A 22,950-nucleotide genomic window follows, 5' to 3' on the forward strand; every position below is an offset into this window, starting at 1 on the left:
GAGCAGGCTCGAGGGGCTGAATGGCCTACTCCTGCTCCTATCTTCTATGTTTCTATAAATCTTCCTTTTCTTTTCCCGACAATGGAATTTAACCTTAACTTCAGAATAGTCCTCCAAAATGGATAATAGTATTTTTCTCAGCATCATTCCCAGTAGAAGAGGACACAGGGAAAGGACCGCAAGCCTCAACGCAACATGAAGTTAATAATCAGGGAACATTGAGGTGGGGGGGAAAAACGTACATTAAAATTAACTTAAATTGTCTATTTGTAGGCCCTTAGATTAAATGTTTTAAACAATTCTGGTGCTTACTTATTAAAGTTACTATTGTCACAATGTTGCAAAGCCACCCAGTGTCTTTGGTGTGGAAATGCATCCAGAACCACTACAATGCACATTGTTTTTTGATTTAACTTTACATGAGTTATAACACTGTAAAGACTTAGAACATTGCCAGTTACAGGCATGTACTACAGGTACATGAGGACACATTATAAATGTATTTTCCCATAGAAATTGGGTGACACATGAGTTTTCAATGCATTTCCAAATGAAATGTTGTGACCTAACAGCAATTCTGAGTAAAATGAATGGATGGACAGTGTAGACAACATTCATCATACCTAGTGATACTGCTGGTGGGTGGGAGAGATTAGAGTGTGATAACACTTCTCTCCTTAAGTTACTGATATTTTACACTGCCACTGTTTTCATGGTTGAACTCTGAACAAAAGTAAAAGACTCAAAACAACCTCTGCAATTCTAACAGATGAGGATGAACAGCTGGAATTGAAGACAGTGGGTACTACAACAAATAAGCTAAAAAATTGTTCCCAATACTTTTTTTTTTAAATTGCAAAATCTATAATCAGCCATCAATACAAGTTTACAAAACAAATCAGTCCACTGTTAGTTCTATTTCTGAATGTGTACTTTAGAAAGAAAATGTATAATCTTAGCCCTTACAGATAAATATTTTCAAAAGTAAATAATCAGCTCATATAATCCAAATCCTCCTGTGCTGAAACGAAAAATCTATGAAGGTGATGGCTTGTTTACTGCAACACATATTACACTACTGTCCATAGTCCAATATTTAGGGTAACAGTGATAATGTAAGCATACCTGTGGATTTGCTTTGGCTAGATTCTCTATTTTGAGCCAAGCCTCTTCACGTTCTTTCAATTTTGCTTTCTCCCTAAAAACATTACAAAAAAATGTTGAAAGTTTTAAGGCACCTAATGAAACCAGTTCAACAGTTTGAAATAATTGTAAACACATTTTCTCAAATATAGCAAGACTGAAAGTGCTTTAAAATAGCAACAGCAATTTCAGTGGTACTGTTCCCCAATCTGTGAAGTGTACAGAACTAACTACTAGCAGTGGGTGTGAAAACAATAGAACCATAGAAGTTTACAGCACAGGTGGGAGTCATGTGGCCCATTGTGTTTATGCTGGCTCTTTGTTAGAGCAATCCAAAACTAGCTCTCACCGCGATCTTTTCTCTGCTAGTTATCCAATTTTAAATAATGACCGATCGTGACTGTCTCCCCAACCAGAACAAACAGTCTCTCTATTCTCTGTCAAAACTTATCATAATTATAAAATCTTCTATTAAATCTCCTCTTTGCCTCCTCTGCTCAATGTAAGTAGTCGCAGTATCTGCTCCTAACTGTAGCTCCACATCCCCAGACATTGTCCTGATGAATCTATACTGCATGCTCTCTTATGGCTTTAATGTCCTTTCAATAATGTGGCACCCAAAACTGTGCACAATACTCTGGTCTAACCAATGTTTTGCACAAATTATGACTCCTTTACTCTATGCTCTTAATTATTAAATCTAAAATGCCGCTGGCCTTTATGACTTCATCTGCCTACACTCACTTTCAGGGAATTATGTAATTGAATCCCCAAGACTCATTTTTCATCCATACCCTTTAGCATCATTCCATTGAGTATGGGCTCCCATAATGTATTAGCTCATATTTATCCATATTAAATTATATAAATTATATGTGCCACCATTTTGTCCATTCCACTAATCTGCATGTCTTCCTGAAGTATTTTACAGTCCTCTTTGCTGCTTGCCAAACCCTTTATTTTGTGCTGCCAGTAAATTTGAAATTGTGTTCCTTATACCAAAATCGCCTGTATATACCAAATTCAAACGCCAAATACCCCAACTATGATTACTGCCCTTCAGCGAATGTTCCATATATATATATAGAATGATACAACACAGAACCACCATTCGGCCCATCGTGCCTGTGCTGGCTTTAAAAGAGCCATCTAATTAGTCCCACTACCCTGCCTTTTCCCCATAGCCCTGCAAATTTTTCCCCTTCAAATATTTATCCAATACCCCATTGAAAGTTACTACTGAATCTGCTGCCACCACCCTTTCAGGCAGTGCGTTTCAGATCATAACATTTTGCTGCATAAAAGTGGCGATATTTCCTCTTCTACAATAGGCCTGAATTTTTCCGATGAGCTTCTTATGAGACACCTCATCTGAAAATCCATACACATCGACTATCCAAGAACTAATCAAAGATTAGTTCAATAGAAACATTCAACTTTATAAAAAGGCAGATTTTGAAGGAATGAAGGTGAGCTAAGGAAACTGAACTAGGCAGCACTGGAAGAGGATAAAAAAGATGAAGACAAGTGGATCGCATTAGTAATGTATACAGTACAGAATAAATTTACCACCAGGTGGAAAATAAAGCCAGTGTATCTCAATGAATGAAATGCAGGGAATAAGGGCAACAAAAAAAATCTCGCAAAGTATAAGGCTATGGGTAGCACAGTGGGCCGAGATGAATATAAAAGTGTTAGAAATTAGGGGTACCTAAAATGAATATGGTTACGTGAATGAAATTGTGATGCGAATAATACTGTATTTAAATGATTGTATTAAAGCTCGAGACAAGTAAGGGGTTAGTTAATGTATAAGTTGTGTTTTACTAGAACTGCTTAAATTTCATTTTCCTGGAAACTTGTATTAGAGCTGGAGATAAAGTGTCATCAGACTAGTATTAGATTAGATGGATAGATGCTTAAAATTTGCCCATGTTTTCAGTTCCCTGCGGATGTGATAACATTCTGCACCGTGGCAGTCATGTATGACCTTGCCTCCCAGGCTAGCTCTCTGCTGTTTGCAAGTTAGGATTTTAACTTTGTTTAATGTATCTTTAGTTTGGCCAACTATGTTTCTTCCATTATTGCTAATAACCATATTATAATGCTAAGTTAGGAATTGGAGTTCATTTAACAGAACGGCTTGCGAAGATGTGTAGAAGTTAATTAGTATAAGGACACAGAATAGAGGATATCTTTGGGAGTTTAATGATTCATTTCATGGTATAATAGTCTGATAATAGTCTGATAATGATTTGAACACAGCTGGCTGCACGAACTGCTCTAAACAAAGGGGCCTCTGACTGAAGGAGTCTGTGGGCAGAGCCTGGAATGTGGAGTTGCTGACTCTAGGCTGGGGAGGACAAGACAGGATGAGATAAGAGACTATAGGGGAGAAATTGGGTATAGCCCCGTTCGGGGCGCTAGAATTGGTGATGCGCAAATTTTATCGCCAGGCGCAACTTAGCCACCTCCAGCGATATCGGGTTGCTGCGCCCGAGGGTGATTGCGGCGTTAAATCAGGCGCTGCACAGGACTCCCAAGGCGCTAACCTGCCGGTGCTACTCAATATCTGGGCGGACGGGCGCAGCGCAGGTGCCGTCAATAATCGATGACCATGAGACATGCAGCTCTTAAAGGGGCGGGTCATTTAGGTTCAGCAGCCAGACTCATTGCCCTGTAGGCCTCAATTTCGGCGCTGTGCAAACTGAAGCGTTGCAAACTTTGACAAGATGGAGAGGGTGAGGCAGAGAGCGGAGCGCTTTTCCCAAAGGGCATTGGATGCTTTGATTGGCGCAGTGGAGCGCCGGCAAGCAGTGCTGTGCCCTGACAATGGCAAGAGGCCTCCTCAGAACGAGTATTGCAGAGCTTGGAGGGACGTTTGTCAAAGAGTCAACTCCAGCAGCGTGGCACCCAGGACTCCTGTGCAATGCAGGAAGAAGTTCAACGATCTCACTCGGGTCGTTAGGGTGAGTGGCTTGTTGGCAATCTTCTTCATCCCTCCATCTGCACCTGACTTTATGGCCAGAGGGTGCGCGATGCCCCAATGGCCATCTGTCAGCCAGGACCCATGGCCCTTTCTGGGAACGCACATTCAATTCAGGGCATACTGTAAGGGCTGATCCACCATGGGTCCTGTCACCACTGGAGCTGCCGACCCCATTGTGCACAGCGATGGTAAGGTCATCCCCTTTTTGAACTCTCTCCTTCCACTTGTTCCCCCCACCAGCATGCTTTTTCAGCCTGGACCCATGTCAGAGCATTGCAGCACTCTTGCATCCCTTGCTACCACCCTGGCCTTTCGCTAGATCCACTCTTCAACCTCCCTGCTTTCAGATGCTGCATCACCAGCTCGGGAGCCGGGCCATCTAGCTGCCAGGGACACTGACTCCGGAGGAGACGACCAGGAGGAAGCTGGACCATCCGTCCCACCCTCAGGCGAGCCAGCCCATCTGCAGACTGGGGCTAGTGCTTCCCTGGAAGGGAGCAGGGGGGATGGATCTGAGGAACCAGTTGCAGGAACCAGCAGCCTCCAGCAGCGCAAGGGGGGGGGGGGGGGGGGGGAGGGAAGTTCGGGAGCCATCTCCCTGGAGGGTGCGTCAGGCCACGATGACTGCTGCACAGAGCGCAGAAGAGGTGCGTTCCCTCGCCGAAATAAGCGCCCAGGCTCGACTCAGGCACACTGAGCTGATGGCTGCAGTTGGAAGGATGCCTGAAGCCGTCGAGACACTGGCAAGGAGTGTGCAAGAGTTCGGGGCAGCACAGGAAAGGATTGTGCAGGACTTCGGGGCAGCACAGGAAAGGAGTGCCCAGGGCTTCGGGGCAGCCCTGGAAAAGACTGCCCAGGGCATCGCGACATCATTGGAAAGGACTGTCCAGGGCGTCGTGACATCACTGGAAAGGACTGCCCAGGGCGTCGCGACATCATTGGAAAGGACTGTCCAGGGCGTCGCGACATCACTGGAAAGGACTGTCCAGGGCTTCACCGATGCACTGGCACCTGCCACGCAGTCCCTCGCTGGCCTCATGCAGAGGCAGATTGAGGCCACACAAGCACTGACTGCTGCCACCCTCCATGGTTCAGGCAGGATTACCCGGGGCCCTTGCAGCACCATATCAGGCCAGCAATCTGTGGACCAGCCGATGGGTCCGCATTCTGCGGTGCTGCCCCATCAGAGTGCCAGTGTGTCGGCCGACCACGGAGCTGGTGTCCGCTCTCAGGATGTCAGCATTCCTGATGCCAACAATGGCACGTCTCCACTGCAGCTGCCATCACCTGCAGGACAGACTGCTTCCACCCATGCCCAATTGGAGCAGTCAGCATCCGGCCCCTCCAAGCTCAGAGTCCGTCCAGGCCGTCCCTCAGGAGCATCAGCGCGTTCGGACAGTCAGCAGGCGTCCCCCAGCCTTCATGCAGCCACTGGGGTCTCATTACGGAGGAGCTGCAGGGAGGGAAGGGGCCGTTCTCGCAAGAGAAGTAGATCTCCATCAAAGGGGAAAGAGTAGGAGCTGCAGAAACGTCCTATTTCTAGAAATCAAGGCCGTGGATGGTGGTCTGAATGTTAGTCATGTTTTGGATAGTTTCCCGGGTGTGCGAGTCACTTGTGTTAGTTTGTTAGTTAAGCTTTCAGTTGCCATTGCTTTGTCATGTTGGAAGGAAGCACAGTTTTCAAAATAAACAAAGAATTTTAATGTCATTGGCCATGTCTGCTATTTACAATCATTGTGGCCTTCATAGGCTTTGGGTTATCTGAATGGTTCCATTCGTGGTCTTCCAATGGCACCAAGCAGTCCGTGAGAGGGGCCTAGAACCGACTCATCAGCCTCAGACGGACGGCCCTTCCACTTTCTCGGACCCTCCCGTCTTGGTCCTCCTCCTCCTGCTCCTTCAATGTCTGCTGGCATTGGCTGGGTGTGCAGGGTGGCGAGGTTATGAAGCATGCAGCAGACAACGACGAAGTGGGAGACTCTCTCTGGTGAGTACTGCAAGGCTCCTCCCGAATGGTCCAAACAGCAGAACCGCTGCTTGAGCACGCTGATTGTGTGCTCCACAATGTTCCTCGTCGCCTGATGGCTGACGTTGTAGTGCTCTTCTGCAGGGATGCTGGGCGTACAGAGCGGGGTCATCAGCCATGGGCACAGTGGATAGCCCTTGTCGCCGAGAAGCCAGCCTTCTGGGTGAGCCGGGGCCTTGAAAAGGTCAGCGACTGAAGTCTGGCGCAGGATGAAAGCGTCGTGGCTGCTGCCTGGGAACTGTGCATTGACCGCCAGGATCAGCTGTCGGTGGTCACAGACCAGCTGCACATTCAAGGAGTGGAACCCCTTGCGGTTGCGGAACTCCTCAGGATTCTGTACAGGTGCCCGCAAAGCCACGTGCGTGCAGTCAATGGCGCCCTGCACCATGGGGAAGTCCGCTATTGCCGCGAAGCCCTCTGCGCGCTCCCGCTGCTTCTCCGGTGTCACATTGAAGGAGATGTACTGACGCCGCCTTTTAAACAGGGCATCTGTAACCTGCTGGATGCAGCTATGCACCGCAAACTGGGATATGTTGGCAATGTCCCCAGTTGCTGACTGGAAGGAGCCGGTCGCATAGAAATTCAATGCCACTGTTATCTTCACAGCCACCAACAGAGAGGTCCTGCACCTTATCTGCGGCTGCAGATCTTCCTGAAGCAGGTGGCACAGCTCAGTCACCACCTCCTTTCGGAATCGCGGCCTCCAAACACACTGCTCCTCCGACATTAAGAGAGCTGCTGCCTGAATACCCTGGCAGCGCAAGGTCTGCTGTGGCGACGTCTGTTGGCCCTCCTCCGTCTGGCCATTCCTGGCCCTCTCTCCCTCCGTCCCTGTGCCCTTTCAAGATGGTCGAGCAGCAGGACGTTCCCCTCCAAAGCAGCCCCCATAATAATAGGTCAGCAGAAATTAAAAAGGGTGTAAGCGCTCACCAGCAGCAGGGTGATGGTATGAAGGCTGAAGGTCCTCTGGCAGCGCTGGGTCAGTAGTGAAATGGCTCAGAGTTCAACTGTTCCAATGTGTAAATCACAAATAAGTTGCGCTCCCAAAATGGCTGCCGCTTTTATACCAGTGCAGTGGCCTTTAAATAGCGCCCCCCTAAGCCCGAGAGCCACTGGGGAACGTTCCTGGAAGCTGTCCTTATTAGCGCCGGGCAGAACAGAGGGGGGGCGCCACTGAATTTCCGGTCCGGGGCGCCAAGGCGGCGTTGCACACTGAAATGCTGTCATGATCTGCCTGCGCCCGGGCGCTAAGACTTAGCGCCGGCGCTAAAATACCACTCAATATGGCGAGAGGCGCTGGGTTCACTGCGCCCGCCCGAAATTTGGGTAACGCCCCAATTCTCGGCCTCTTTAGGCGCTAATCGCTGGCGCTAGCAACCGAATTTCTCCCCCTATAGCTTTGGAAGGAAAGATCCAGATGAGATGAAGGATAAACAGTTCTCAGCATACTGAAAGGCATGGCTAAAAGGACCCCCCGACAGGTGGGAGATAACATGAGGATTGACCCTTTTTCCATGGTTTAAACAAATAACTCGACATGCCATTGGGCACCTTGTTTTAAGGGGAACCTCTATAGGTTAAATGGTCTTGTCAATATTCTACCCCAGGTCCACCCCTAAAAAAGGGTATAAAAGACCCTAACACAGACGGTGGAGTGAAGAGCTCCAGAGAGTGTCTAACACTCTTGGCGGTTCTAGAAGAGAGAAAGGCAGGCCGTAAGCCGAAGAGCTGTTCGCGCATGCCAGCCGTCTGTCCAATTGGGACCGGTACCAGCTGTTTGTCATGGTCGTATGTTTTTGCTGTCTAACTAGTGTGTTATATTCCATCTTAAACTCTGATTAAACACAACATACCCACCATATTGGTTGCAGTCGACCATGATTATTTGAAAGGACCAGAGCTAATCTCAACAAAAGGTAAAGGAGATTAGAAAACTGGTTAGGAGAGCTTAAACAGAACAGGATCGTAAGGAAAATGAAAAGAAATGTCACATTTCTATAAATACATTTACAACAAGCAGGTCAAGCGAGAGAGAAGGAAGCAGAATTGTTGGGCGAGGGGAGGCAGACAGATGGTGGTGGTGGCTGTACGATAAGAAATAGAACTTTCAAATAACGGCAGCACCAATAGGCTGAGGAGGTTAAAGAAAGACAATGCACTAGTTCCAGATAAACGTCATATAGGGGTATTTAAGGTGACAGTTATGAAAACTGGTCATGTCCTGGTCACTAATCATTAGAAATAGGAGTAGTGCTTGAGGATTGGAAAGTAGCTAACCCAAAAGCAATCTTTAAAAAGGAGAATAAAAACGACCCAGGAAATGACAGACCAGTGAGCCCAACATCTGTTGTGGGTAAATTATTAGAAGATATCCTAACACGAAAGGGAATAATACAACATCTGGATAGGTATGGCAAGGGGAAAATCTGCATGGAATTATGGGAAGGAGATCATGCATAACAAATTTACTTTCATAAAATGGCAGAAATTGTTCATAATGGAAATTCTGTGGATGTGATATTTAGAGTTCAGCTTCTGATAAGTGACACACATGGGATTCGACCACAAAGTAGGAAGGCATGGACAGATATCTCTCTCTATCTATATGTTATATACAAAAAATGAACTCTACGTCAGGCAGAATGCATGTTTCATCAAAACCATTCCTATAAACTTGCTCCTGTGGGAAAAACCTGTTGTAGTGACTGTAGTACCTGCTATGTCTGTAGGTGGCACTGTAATGGGAGTTTTCAGTGTTAAGATTTAAAAAAAATTACACATCTTGTCCCTGCCCTAGGCTGCCTTGTCCCACTTTTTGTCCCTCACCTTCCTTCCAATCTCTAGCCAACTAGATACAGTGCCAATTTTTCTTTATAACTCCTGCTCTCTACTTTAAAAAAAAATCTGTCTTTGTGGAAAGTGATAATGAAGAATTTTGCCTTTAAAATGTGATTACTTTTAGTTTCACTTTCTCTACCTGTCACCTACCATCATTGTTGCCCAGCTTTAATGTTTATTTTCTAGCCTGTTCTCAGCTGACCTACATCACACTGTAACTTTTGCTCGCAAGACTCAATACCGTTGAGCATCAAGAGTGTTCAGTTCTGCTATGGTAACTGTATCTATGATTTCCAACTGGGACTAGAAGCACATCACCAAACTCACTTCCAGAAACAGCACAGAGAGCCACAAGGGCTCAGCTCAAGTGGGAATAAAGACTACGTGGCAGGTAATACTCCCTTCAGGAAATAGGGAGGGAGAAGGACGACTGCAGCGGCAATCTTCATCTCAGGCACAGCCTGCACTCCTCTCCCAGACTTTTATAGTTCAGCACACTATTTATTTTACAGGTCAGCTCCGCTCCTCTTGGAGCACTCCTCAGACCTTTAATGTTTATATTTTATAATGTGTATACCCCCAGGGATACAGAACACCACAGAAGCTGGAGACCATTTTACCTGCTAATGTCTACTCCACTTTCTCCTGACAGTTCCCACTTCTCTGCATTTTAGCCCGTTAAACTGGCACCCATTTAATGTACTGTAATTGTTTATTATTGTAAAATATAAACATTAACTTTAGGGAACTGTGTAGTCATTTTTAGTTGTTCAGACAGCAGTCAAACTCAATTCTGACACTAATAAAACAAACACATACATACACGTATCTAAATATGAAAAACTGCCCCCTGTTCTCCCCACATCCCCTGTGCACCCGCTGCAATTCTCTCCATGCCCTCTCCCCTCACACACTACTCCATCTGCCTGTCCTCCATCCTGCTTTCTCATTCTCTTCCCACTCTGGCCAGGTTCACTGTACTGATGTCACTAGTTGGAGTAGTGCAGCTGTTCGGTCAGGGCTCCCCTTGTTCTGGTGTCCTCTTGCAGTCTCTAGAGGCCTTTGTTTCTCCCCTCCCACCTCTCCTCTAATCTCAAATCATTTAATCTCCCCATTCCCCTCAGTATCTTTACCTGTTCTACTTCCCTTCTCCCCACCATCAAATCCTGTTCTACCTTTTCCCCCACCCCCTCAGTGACCTGTAACTCTGCTCTTTGTTCCTCCTTGACCCCAACCGCTAAACCTGCTTACCTACCCTCTTGTATTCTATCTCCCCCCACACAGACTTTGGCTCCACTCTACCCAACCCCTCCCCGTTACCCTACTCTACTGTGCCCCCTTGACCCTTTCTGGTCTCCATTGTTACAGACTCCCCTTGGCCACTCTATAAATTATTCCCCACTCTCTAACATCACGACGCAAAGAATGCAATTGGTCTTGACTCCCCGCATGCAACACCACGAGAAATCAACATACAGAAAAAATAAAATCTGTATTCTCCATGTCTTACAAACTTAGTGCTCCAATTTCTTCCATAATTCAAACTTAAGTAACTGAATTTGCACATGTAAATTAGGCAAACAGTACATAATCTATTAATAACTTTTTGCATTCAAATCATTAGTGCTATAGCATGCGACTGAGTAATTAATGATATTAAATCATTAATGCAAGACTCAGATTCTGAACAAACTTCACCCAAAAAAACTCATCTATTTTCCAAATTTGCCCCCTAAAAAAGAAAACATTGCAACTATATCTCCAACTGTACCCAGTCTCCTTCCTCCTGCAAATAAGTATTGGAGAGTTTTTTTTTTACTTTAAACCAAGATGCTGCTTGGCTGAATAGTGGAGGGAGGGAGTTTGAGGTGAGGTGGGGGAGAGAAACCTTGGTATAGGTTTATATACCAAGAAAAATGATATTAAATTAATTTTCCCACCAAAAGGTTCGTGAAATGGCCCTAGAAATAGTAAATGTATTGCTGGTCATTTTCCAAAATTCTATATACTCTGGAACAGTTCCCATGGATTGTAGGATAGCTAATGTAACCCCACTATGTAAAAAGGGTGGTAGAGAAAAAATGAAGAATTATAGACTGGCAAGCCTGACATCAGTAGTGGGGAAAATGCTAGAGTCCATTATAAAAGATGCAATAGCAGAGCACATGGAAAACAGTGACAGGATCGGACAAAGTCAACATGGATTTACAAAAAGGTAAATCATGCTTGACTAATCTACTGGAATTTTTTGAGGATGTAACTGGTAGAATAGATAAGGGAGAACCAGTGGATGTGGTGTATTTGGGACTTTCAGAAGGCTTTCGATAAGGTCCTGCGTAAGAGATTAGCGTGTAAAGTTAAAGCACATGGGATTGGGGGTAAGGTACTGTCTTGGATAGAGAACTGGTTGGCAGACAGGAAGCAAAGAGTTGGAATAAATGGGTCTTTTTCCGAGTGGCAGGCAGTGACTAGTGGGGTACCGCAGGGATCAGTGCTAGGACCCCAGCTATTTACAATCAATATCTATATATATATATAAAGCGATGCTTCTGTCTGTCTGTCCTTCTGTCCGTCTATCCTCGCGTGTGCGTCTGGGCGGCTATGCGCTCGAAAGTTATAGGGCGTACCTACGCGTGCGTTACGTCGAAAGAAAGCTTACCTTTCCAAAACGGTCTTAAGCGTATTTACGTTTCGGCCGGGCTAAAATCGCGCCCGCGGTATCCGAAAAACCTTCAAAATTCCGCTCATTACCATCTCATTATCCGCTCATAGCGACAGAGTGACCTCGAGGTCGACCAATCGTACGCCGGCTTGCTGCCGCGTGCGGCCGGGCCCTCCTACGGTCGAGTGACGGGACGATTGACCAATCCTACGCTTTGGTCACCTGACGGTCGACCAATCGGTGCGTGTGGGCGGGCCTTATCGTTCTGAACCGAGGTGAGTAGCCGCCATCTTGCTTCCATTCTTTTTCCTGCTTTTGCGTCTTTCTTTTCAAATATACATTTCCAGCAAAATAAAATTGAATTTATTAAATTGTTTAAAAAAAAAAAAAATCACTCATTTGTAAATATTTTCTCTAACCTGAAGATTCTTTTTCCTACCTTTCCCCGTTTTTTTCTTAGGCCTGAAAGCCTGGGCCTTTCTTGCCCAGCCAGGCCCGAGCTAGGTAATTGGGCTTCTGCTAAGCTCCTCACCCCCACAGGGAGGGGGGGGGGGGGGGGAATTTAGAAAGTCAAAGAGAAAGGAGAAGGCAGGGTAGCAATAGGGGTAATGATAACGAGAGTGTGATAGGAAGAGACCAAGCAAATAAATATAAGAGTGCACCAGTAAATAGTCACAGTAAGGAAAAATGGTAAAAAAGACAAAATTAAAGGCTCTTTATCGGAACGCACGCAACATTCGTAACAAGATAGATGAGTTGATGGCACAATAGAAATAAATGGGTATGATCTGATAGCCATTACAGAGACGTGGTTGCAAGGTGACCAAGGCTGGGAACTGAATATTCAGGGGTATTTGACATTTCGGAAGGATAGGCAGAAAGGAAAAGGAGGTGGGGTAGCTCTGTTAATAAAGGATGAGATCAGTGCAGTGGTGAGAAATGATATTGGCTCAGAAGATCAAGATGTAGAATCAGTTTGGGTGGAGATAAGAAATAGTAGTCACTGGTGGGAGTAGTCTATTGGCCCCCTAACAGTAGCTACACTGTAGGACAGTGTATAAATCAAGAAATAATGGGGGCTTGTAAGAAAGGTACTGCAATAATCATGGGCGATTTTAATCTTCATATAGATTGGATAAATCAAATTGGGAAGGGTAGCCTTGAGGACGAGTTCAGAAGATTGTATTCGGGATGGTGGCTAAAGGGATGGTGCAGGAGGGAGAGCTTTAGTTTCCTGGATCACCGGGTCTGCTTCTGGGAAAGCTGGGACTTGTACAAGTCGGACGGTTTATACCTGAACCAGAGGGGGACCAATATCCTTGCGGGGAGGTTTGCTAGCACTGTTGGGGGGGGTTTAAACTAATTTGGCAGGGGGATAGGATACAGAGTGGAGCTATAGTAGGGGGTGATTTACAGCCAAATACGGAGGAAAAAACAAGTCAGCTGGGAAGGCAGAGCAAATATGTGAAGGCAAAAGGCAATATGGGAAGGCTGGAAGGCATTTATTTTAATGCAAGGAGTCTTGCAAATAAGGTGGATGAACTGAAGTTGTTGTTGAACACATGGGAGTACGATATTGTTGCTATCACGGAGACATGGTTGAGGGAGGGTCAGGACTGGCAGCTCAATATTCCGGGGTATAGAATCTTCAGGCGAGACAGAGGGGGGTGTAAAAGGGGAGGGGGTGTTGCAATATTAATTAAGGAGTCAATTACTGCTGTAAGGAGGGATGATATATTAGCGGGTTCCTCTAATGAGGCCATATGGGTAGAACTTAAAAACAAAAAGGGGGCAAGCACTTTGCTGGGAGTGTACTATAGGCCCCCAAATAGTCAGGGGGAGATAGAGGAACAGATATGTAGGCAAATCTCAGAGAAGTGCGAAAATAATAGGGTAATAATAGTGGGAGATTTCAACTTCCCCAATATTAATTGGGATAGTCAGAGTGTGAAAGGCTTAGAGGGTGCAAAATTCTAAAAGTGCATCCAGGAGAGCTTTTTGAGCCAACATGTAGAAAGTTGGTTCAAGTGGACTGGGAAAATAGATTAAAGGGTAAGACAGTAGATAAGCAGCAGCAGACATTTAAGGAGAGATTTCACAACTCTCAGCAAAGATTTATTCCAGTGAGAAAGAAGGACTCTACGAGAAGGCTGGACCATCTGTGGCTAACTAAGGAAGTTAAGGATGGTATCAAATTGAAAGAAAAGGCATATAATGTTGCGAAGATTAGTGGTAGGCCAGAGGATTGGGAAATTTTTAGAAACCAGCAAAGGATGACTAAAAAAATAATAAAGTGGGAGAAGATAGATTGAGAGAGTAAACTAGCAAAAAATATAAAAACAGACAGCAAGAGCTTCTACAGGTATATAAAAAGGAAGAGAGTAGCTAAAATAAAAGTTGGTCCCTTAGAGGATGAGACTCGGGAATTAATAATGGGAAACAGGGAAATGGCAGAGACTTTGAACAAATCTTTTGTATCGGTCTTCATGGCAGAAGACACTAAAAGCATCCCAATAATAATTGATAATCAACGGGCTATAGGGAGGGAGGAACTTAAAACAATCACAAACACTAGAGAAAAAGTACTAGGCAAACTAATGGGACTAAAGGCTGACAAGTCCCCTGAACCTGATGGCCTGCATCCTAGGGTCTTAAAAGAAGTGGCTGCAGAGATAGTGGATGCATTGGTTGTAATCTACCAAAATTCCCTGGATTCTGGAGAGGTCCCAGCGAATTGGAAAACCGCAAATGTAACTCCCCTATTCAAGAAAGGAGGGAGACAGAAAGCAGGAAACTATAGGCTAGTTAGCCTAACATCTGTCATTAGGAAAATGATGGAATCCATTATTAAGGAAGTAATAGCAGGTCATTTAGAAAATCATAATAAAACCATTTTGACTCTGCTTGATTGTATGAATGGGAAATCATGTTTGACATATTGACGAGTTCTTTGAGGATGTAACGAGCAGGGTGGATAAAGGGGAACCAGTGGATGTGGTGTATTTGGATTTCCAGAAGGCAGTCGATAAGGTGCCACATAAAAGGTTACTGCACAAGATAAGAGCTCACGGGGTTGGGGGCAATATATTAGCATGGATAGAAGATTGGATAACTGACAGAAAACAGAGAGTCGGGATAAATGGGCCATTTTCAGGTTGGCAAACTGTAACTAGTGGGGTGCCACAGGGTTCAGTGCCAGGGTCTCAACTATTTACAATCTATATTAATGACTTGGATGGAGGGACCGAGTGTACTGTAGCCAAATTTGCTGATGATAGAGATAGCTGGGAAAGCAAGTTGTGAGGAGGACACAAAGGCCGCGATTTTCTCGATCGATGCAGCTTGGGAGCGGGTCAGGTGGCTTCCGGGTTCCAGTTCCGCCCCCAACTACATCCGGCCCACAGACGTGATTTTACGTCAATTGGCCTTAAGACTGCCCTGCGGGCTTGCCGGCCAATTAAGACGAAGCCGGTCTGATGACATCATTTGATGACGCGTCATCTGCCGGTTTTCTTAAAGGGACCACACACAATTTTTTTTGCCAACTGATTTCTCAGTGTTTGACAGCATTGAGGTGCTGCAAACACTGACAATCACTGTACAAAGGTGAGCTCTTGCACCCAGGCTCTCCAATGACTCCCTCCATAGGCTAGAACAGATGGCAGCTGCAGGTGAGGTTACAGAAGCGATCTGTCACTGGTGAGAGAGGTTCTCCCAATGAGATGGGTCGACACATACAATTGAAAACCTGTTACCTACAGAAAAGTCTAAATGCATTAAAATTGATTTCCCCAACATTTTCTTGCCTCTGAAACTCACCAGTGCACCATTGGATCCTTCACACCACTTCTGCAGCTGCCATCAATGCAGAAACATTACACCAGACTCAACATGTCACACTTACCTGGCGTGGTGTCCGGATACTGAGAAGCCTGAAGTAGAAGTGTCAAAATTGCAAAACAGCCTGTTAATTGCCTGTTAACAACCTTTAACAGGCAGTTAAGTGGCTATAATCCTCTTCCCGCTGCTAGGTGTCAGGTCCATGCGCAAATCGGGGACCCGACACTTGGGAAGATTGATTGGAGGCAGGTTGACAGCGAGTTTCCTACCTGCTGTCAGTCTATGCGATTTTGCCAGATGTCCCGCCTCCAAACCCACCCCGAGTGCCGGCAAAATTCCGGCCAAAGAGTGCAAAGGGATATAGATAGGTTAAGTGAGTGGGCAAAAATTTGGCAGATGGAGTATAATGTAGGAAAATGTGAGGTTATCCACTTTGGTAGGAAGAATAAAGAAGCAAATTATTTAAATGGAGAGAGACTACAAAATGCTGCGGTACAGAGGGATCTGGGGTCCTCGTACATGAAACAGAAAAAGTTAGCATGCAGGTACAGCAAGTAATTAGGAAAGCAAATGGAGTGTTGGCCCTTATTGCAAGGGGGATGGGGGATGGAGTATAAAAGTAGGGAAGTCTTGCTGCAACTGTACAGGGCGCTGGTGAGATCACATCTGGAGTACTGCGTGCAGTTTTGGTCTCCTTATTTAAAGAGGAATATACTTACTTGCATGGGAGGCAGTTTAGAGAAGGTTCACAAGGTTGATTCCTGAGATGAAGGGGTTGTTTCATGAAGAAAGGTTGAGCAGGTTGGGCCTTTACTCATTGGAGTTTAGAAGAAAGAGAGGGATCTTATTGAAATATATAAGATTCTGAGGGGGCTTGACAGGGTAGATGCAGGGAGGATGTTTCCCATTGTGGGGGGATCTAGAACTAGGGGGCATAGTTTCAGAATAAGGGGTCACCCATTTAAAACGGAGATGAGGAGGAATTTCTTCTCTGAGGGCCGTGAATCTTTGGAATTCTCTACCCCAGAGAGCTGTGGAGGCGGAGCCATTGAATATATTCAAGGCGTAGACAGACAGATATTTGAGCTACAGGGGAGTCAAGGGTTATGGGGAGTGGGTGGGAAAGTGGAGTTGAGGCCAAGATCAGATCAGCCATGATCTTATTGAATGGCGGAGCAGGCTCGAGGGGCTAAATGGCCTATTCTTGCTCCTATTTCTTATGTTCTTATGTAGCAGCCTCGTCTCTGAGTCAGAAGGTTGTGGGTTCAATTCCCACTCCACAGACTTGAGCACAAAAATCTAGGCGGACACTCCAGTGCAGTACTGAGGAAGTGCTGCACTGTCGGCGGTGCTGTCTTTTGGATGAGACATTAAACCGAGGTCCCGTCTGCTCTCTCAGGTGGATATAAAAGATCCCATGGCACTATTTCGAAAAAGAGCAGTGTAGTTACCCCTGGTGTGCTGGCCAATATTTATCCCTCAATCAATATAACAAAAACAGATTATCTGGTTATATTACATTGTTGTTTGTGGGAGATTGCTGTGTGCAAATTGGCTGCCGCATTTCCTACATTGCAACACTGACTACACTTCAAAAAGTACTTCATTGGCTGTAAAGCGCTTTGGGACGTCTGGTGGTCATGAAAGGCGTTATATAAATGCAAGTCTTTCTTTTACAACTGGATCTCCTGCGGCATTGATCACAGGATATTGAGCATGGAAAATGTATTATTGTGGTATTACTTTTTAAGTGTTAGGCATAAATAGAATGTTGGTTTAAGAAAGACATTACTGAGAGAGAAGTTATATATGAGTTCAATGTAATTCAAAAATAACTTGAAAATATATATTGGAAAATTTTACATAATTGTAGTTTCTGCTCAGATTATTTTTCAAAATTATTTGAAGGAAACCTACAGGAAAAATTTCAAAAGCTGTGTTTAGGTAACATTCATATAAACAAATTTTCTTTAAAAAAAAGAGCATGAACAAGTAATGATCACACACCCATTGTAGCTTTTTCTTTAATGCTATATATCTTAGAAAGCACATCTTTCTGCATCCTAATTTTAGCTTGCTTTCAAAAAAAGGCTAAATTTTGAAATAGGAAGCTTCTAATTATTCCAACTGTTTTACTGAGTTAGAAAATAATATTCTAATTTCTGATGAACAAGCACAAGAGTGAGACACACACACAGGAGCAGTGTCTTTCCTCGTTCTAATTTGATTTCAGAAGGCATTGAGCCAACAATATGGTACAAACTAGAGCCGTGTGTAGACATTAATTGAACTACAGTAGTTCAGTTTTTATGACACGGTAGATTTCAGTGGTGCCAGCTTACAATTTACCAAACTTATTGAATAAGTTTCACAACTTGGCATGGTGGTATTTGAACTAAATTGCTTGTCCAGTACTATAACCACTACACTATTATACCTGATTTGTGGTTTCATTCTGGTTTGCTGATGGGTACATTCTCCACTTGTTCATTTGTTTTTTGTTGATGTTTTATGAACACAAAATTTGGGCCAATCGCGTGCAGGTATGACGCCAAATGTATGATAGACAACTTCATGTGAGAGTGAGATCTATAGATATAGTTAGATAGACAGACAGATTAACTTACTTTTGCCTTTCAGCTTTGAACTGTTGGGTGCAGTCATCAAATAGTTTCTGATTCATTTCCATAAAGAGTTTCAGAGCATTGTAGATTAATCCATGGATAGTCCTATATTCGTAAAACTTTTCATTAAATCTCAAGTATGCTTAAGCAGTACTTAAACAGTGTATTCCTCTATGCATTAGGTTGATATTATGTGATTACAAACACTAGCTATATTTTGGAATTAGAAATAAAGGGAACACCTTATTCAGAATCTAAACTGCACATTAATACTACACAATAACATGAAGTTTGAAGTCATGTCCTCTCCTGACCAAAGGAAATGATCTACACCTTAACAGAAATTTTGCCGTTAATGAGAACAAAAAGTAATTTTAACCTAACCCGCCTGGTAGGAAACTGACAGGATGGAGTCACCCGTCCGTTTTGTCATCTGGCGGGTTAGGTGAAAATTCCCCCAAAGTTTTCAGCTACAAGAATACACTAAAATACACATTTGTAGTAACATTCAACATAACAGTGTCATGCTTCTAAAACAGCAATATCTTAGTAATTCATTTCTATTTATAATAAGGCACAAGCTTACTTTATAGGTTATCTGAAGTAACATCAAAATCTCACCTCTACTGTTAACATATACTTTCATACTGGTCTATCAAACTTCACTACAAATAGGGTAAGGAACAAACATTAAATTATAAATAATGTTATAAGTTTAATGTTAAACTTTTAAAGCTAAAGCAACAAAAACATTAAAGCTATAGATCACAGAAACTTTGTAAAAGTTCTGATAGAAAAAGTATAACTGAGCTTTCTCAATGCATAGCCAACAAATCCAGGAACAAATTTAAAATACTTTTGAGTAGATTTTGGACACAAGCTGTGTGCTCCTAGCTCCTAAACAGTCTCCTGCAAGTGGCAAGTACATTTGAAACATTCAAATGTATATGGAGGACTTATGGTAGCAATGTTTCAGAACAGATCCTCTCTGCCCTCTATTGTGGAATTAGCCATACTTTAAAGTGGTATTTAAGTTAGTATTGTCAAATACTGAACTCCAGCCTATGTAATTTGACAAGTACAAATTGGAGGTAGTACAGCGCAGATTCACCAGAATGATACCAGGGTTTAAAGGGTTAAATTATGAGGCCAGGTTGCATAAATTTGGCTTGTATTCCCTTGAGTTTAGAAGGTTGAGAGGTGATCTAATCAAGGTGTTTAAAATGATAAAAGGATTCGATAAGGTAGATACAGATAAACTATTTTCTCTGATGGGGGGAAATCATGAACAAGGGGGCATAATCTTAAAATTAGAGTCAGGCCATCCAGGAGTGAAATCAGGAAGCACGTCTTCACACAAAGTAGTAGAAATCTGGAACACTCTCTCAAAAGACTGTGGCTGCTGGATCAATTGAAATTTTCAAAACTGAGGTCAATAGATTTTTTGTTAGGTAAGGGTATCAAAGCGGGTGAATGGAGTTGAGGTACAGATCAGCCATGGCCTAATTGAGTAGGTGAACAGACTTGAGCGGCTGAGCCCTCCCTATCACTGTAATCTCCTCCAGCATCCCCCGCTCCAGAGGTATCTGCGCTCCTCTAATTCTGCCCTCTTGAACATCCCTGATTTTAATCGCTCAACCATTGGTGGCCGTGACTTCAGCTGCCAAGGCCCTAAGCTCTGGAATTCCCTCCCTAAACCTCTCCATCCTCCTTTAAGATGCTTCTTAAAACCTACCTCTTCGACCAAGCTTTTGGTCATCTGCCATAATATCTCGTGTGTCTCACATCAAATTTTGTTTAATAATGCTCCTGTGAAGTGCCTTGGGATGTTTTAAGACCTTAAAGGTGCTATATAAATACAAGTTGTTGTTGTTAAATGGCCTACTCCTGTTCTTATGTTCCTATATAAATCCTTTAGACTTATTAGCACTAAACATTTTGCAAAAATGAAAACATACCCAGTTGGATAATCAAAGCATATTCTATTTATATATTTTAAGTTGCCTGCGTGTGAACATTTATTTTAATATTCAATATACCCCAGCTTGAAAATAATCAGAAACATTCCTTTTTAATATTCATGCTTTTATTATTCTTTATTGAACTACTTTAATATTCTAACTTATTTCAAAAGAGAATTCGTTTTTTTTTTTTTTTTTGCATAGAGCTTGTGAAAGGCCAAAGATAACATAATACAGCGGTCCTCTTACTTGTTCCAATGAGTCTTTGAATTACGGTACAGGGACGGGAACATAATGGGCAAGATCTTGGCTGCATTGTCACTGATCAGACTCATGATGTATTCATTATTCCAATAATACAGGGCTCGTTCTGCCACCTAGATCAAAGAATGCAGATCAAAACCAGAATAAAATGGTAATGGATATTGCTTGCAACTAAAAAGGAATTAAAACTTTTTTTTTTTTTTTTTTTTTAAACACACCTTTGTCATTACATGAAACAGTCCATGGACTTTTTATAGTTTGGCCAGTAACACATTTTTTGCTTTAAAAAAACTTTCACACTGATGCAACTAACTGCTCACCTGAAAATGTGGACTGGAAACACACTTAGCCAGCTGTCGAAACAGGGGCTCCATGACTTTTACAAATTCTGATGGTTCAATGACATCCAAAATCTCTTCCAATTCATTTAGAAACATCACTTCCTTTGGACTGTGCGTCTTTGGCCAGTACTTGAGCAATGCCATAACCACCTACAAATGTCAAAACTGTGTTAGAGCTAAATGCTTTGACAATTCTGAAGCACATTAATAACTTGAGTACCCTACACAAGAAAGTTGAGCTATTTAATGAAAATGGATAATTATTAAACTAGCCCATGAAACGACTTGTTTTCAACACAATAATCACATTTCTCAACATTGAATGCTTTCTGCCAACAGCCAGAAAGTAGCATCTTTCAGCACTTCATGACCATATTATATGATCAGCTGGTAAAAGCAGCATGATGGAATGGTCCAATGAAGCTAAATAACTTCCATGTATTTTGCACATGCAATTAGTAGCCACTGTTCTTTTTAAATAATAAATCTCCCACTACATCAGAATTTCTGTATTTGCATATTATGCAAGAAATAAACTATATAGCAATGTACCCTGTTTAGCTATTGGTAAAATGGAAAAAAGGTAATTAATGCAAGTGGAACTAAACATTTCCCGAGGCAGAAATGATCATGACTAGTTTATCACAGAAATCACAGAAACCCCACAGTGCAGATAGAGGCCATTTCGGCCCATCGAGCCTGCACCGACACATATCCCACCCGATCCCTGTAACCCCTACACCAACACATATCCCACCCTATCCTCGTAACCCCACATATTTAATCCCCCTAACACTAAGGGTCAATTTATCATAGCCAATCTACCTAACCCGCACATTTTTGGACTGTGGGAGGAAACCGGAGCACCCGGAGGAAACCCACGCAAACACGGGGAGAATGTGCAAACTCCACACAGACAGTCACCCGAGTTTAGGATAACAAAGCTCTGCAATTAAAAATACATTATATTCATCACAATGGATTGTTTTTAAAACAGGTTAACAAAAGTAAAACAGATCAACTAAAATTTAATTTAGAAATTTATATAAATGGAACAAGTGAAAATTTATGATGCTAAGTATTTCAGAAATAAATTTAGAATGCATTATGAACACTTAAAAACAAATTGAGACATTTTCAAAAATGCAGTCTTCAAAACCTTCAAACATATCATAAATCCCTTTGGCAAAGAAATGCAACTGTTTTCCTAAAGTATGGATTCTAAAATATTTTAACGAAGGTAAACATGATGACACAATTAAGGTAAACTCACAGGTTCAGTAAGAGTGCTGTCTTTTTCTAGGAACTGCACCACACAGTACGCCAGCTAAGTAAAGAGCAGAACCAACAAGTTAAAGAATTGCATATTACATCTCCTTTTATAGCTTAGAAGATGCTTAACTTGAGGTTACTACCTCCAGAGTAACTTTCAAACAAGCAAAGTAAATAATAATAATAATCAACTTTATTGTCATTGTTAGTGCACAAGTGCAGTACAACGAAATGTAGGCTTGCAGCTCCCGAGAGTGTACATTTAGATTCCAAGACCAATTTTGCAAGGTACAGGAAACTTTCGATTAACCGGCCCCTAAATAACCGGAACGCTCTATCCACCGGCAAAATTCAGGAGTTGGTTCAGGTAACTTTTTTTTACTTTTAGTTACTTTTTAAAATTGATTTGTTGCTGTGCAAGGGTGTAGCTGAAGCTGTTGCTAAGCTACAGAGACGCTTGCAACTTGTGCCGATTGTTTTGAAGCTGTTGCTAAACAACAGGGTTTGTTGCTTTATACGGAGCTCTGAGCTCTGTATCTTTTACTATAGCGTTCGGTTATCCGGAATTGTTGATGAACCGGCAACACGTCGGTCCCGTCCATGCCGGATACCAGAAAGTTTCCTGTACTAATTTAATGCCAGATATAGATTCCCACTGCGCTAATTTTCATATTATCTGTTGGATAAGTGACTAATCAAACTGAGGTTAAAAGTTTTAATAGGTGCGTAAATGCATGTGCATTCAGCGTTGATAATAGTGAGGAGGAAGTTGTTAAGATGACAAGTTAGAGAATTTGCCTAGTCAGTGTCAAAACTCTGCAGCAATCCAAGCATATTCTGGTCTACTCATTGGAACCAGTTTGAGTCAGCACAGTATGATATTGTATTTCAACTTCTTTGGCACCATTTGATGTTATATTAGAGTGTGGATGGGGCTGGCAGAGATAAGGGTAGACAGGAGGGCTGGTCCTCTTTGTGCTGACTAATTAT

At 43.1% G+C, this 22,950-nt stretch overlaps 1 protein-coding gene across 3 annotated transcripts in view; it reads right to left on the minus strand.

Annotated features, from left to right (window-relative positions):
• ppp2r5ca (protein phosphatase 2, regulatory subunit B', gamma a) overlaps nucleotides 1-22,950 on the minus strand; it is a 293,739-nt gene that overhangs the window by 34,387 nt on the left and 236,402 nt on the right. For all 3 annotated transcript variants that reach the window (XM_086002969.1, XM_086002972.1, XM_086002970.1), the window contains 5 exons: nucleotides 21,962-22,015; nucleotides 20,668-20,838; nucleotides 20,333-20,460; nucleotides 18,126-18,227; nucleotides 1,126-1,198 (listed from right to left, as the gene is read on the minus strand). In XM_086002969.1, coding sequence (XP_085859095.1) covers nucleotides 1,126-1,198; nucleotides 18,126-18,227; nucleotides 20,333-20,460; nucleotides 20,668-20,838; nucleotides 21,962-22,015 — 528 coding nt within the window. The remainder of the gene's footprint in view (nucleotides 1-1,125; nucleotides 1,199-18,125; nucleotides 18,228-20,332; nucleotides 20,461-20,667; nucleotides 20,839-21,961; nucleotides 22,016-22,950) is intronic.

The sequence above is a fragment of the Somniosus microcephalus genome, chromosome 12 (genome assembly GCF_052327205.1).
Source record: "Somniosus microcephalus isolate GS21.2 chromosome 12, FLI_Smic_1.0, whole genome shotgun sequence".
Lineage (NCBI taxonomy): Eukaryota > Metazoa > Chordata > Chondrichthyes > Squaliformes > Somniosidae > Somniosus > Somniosus microcephalus.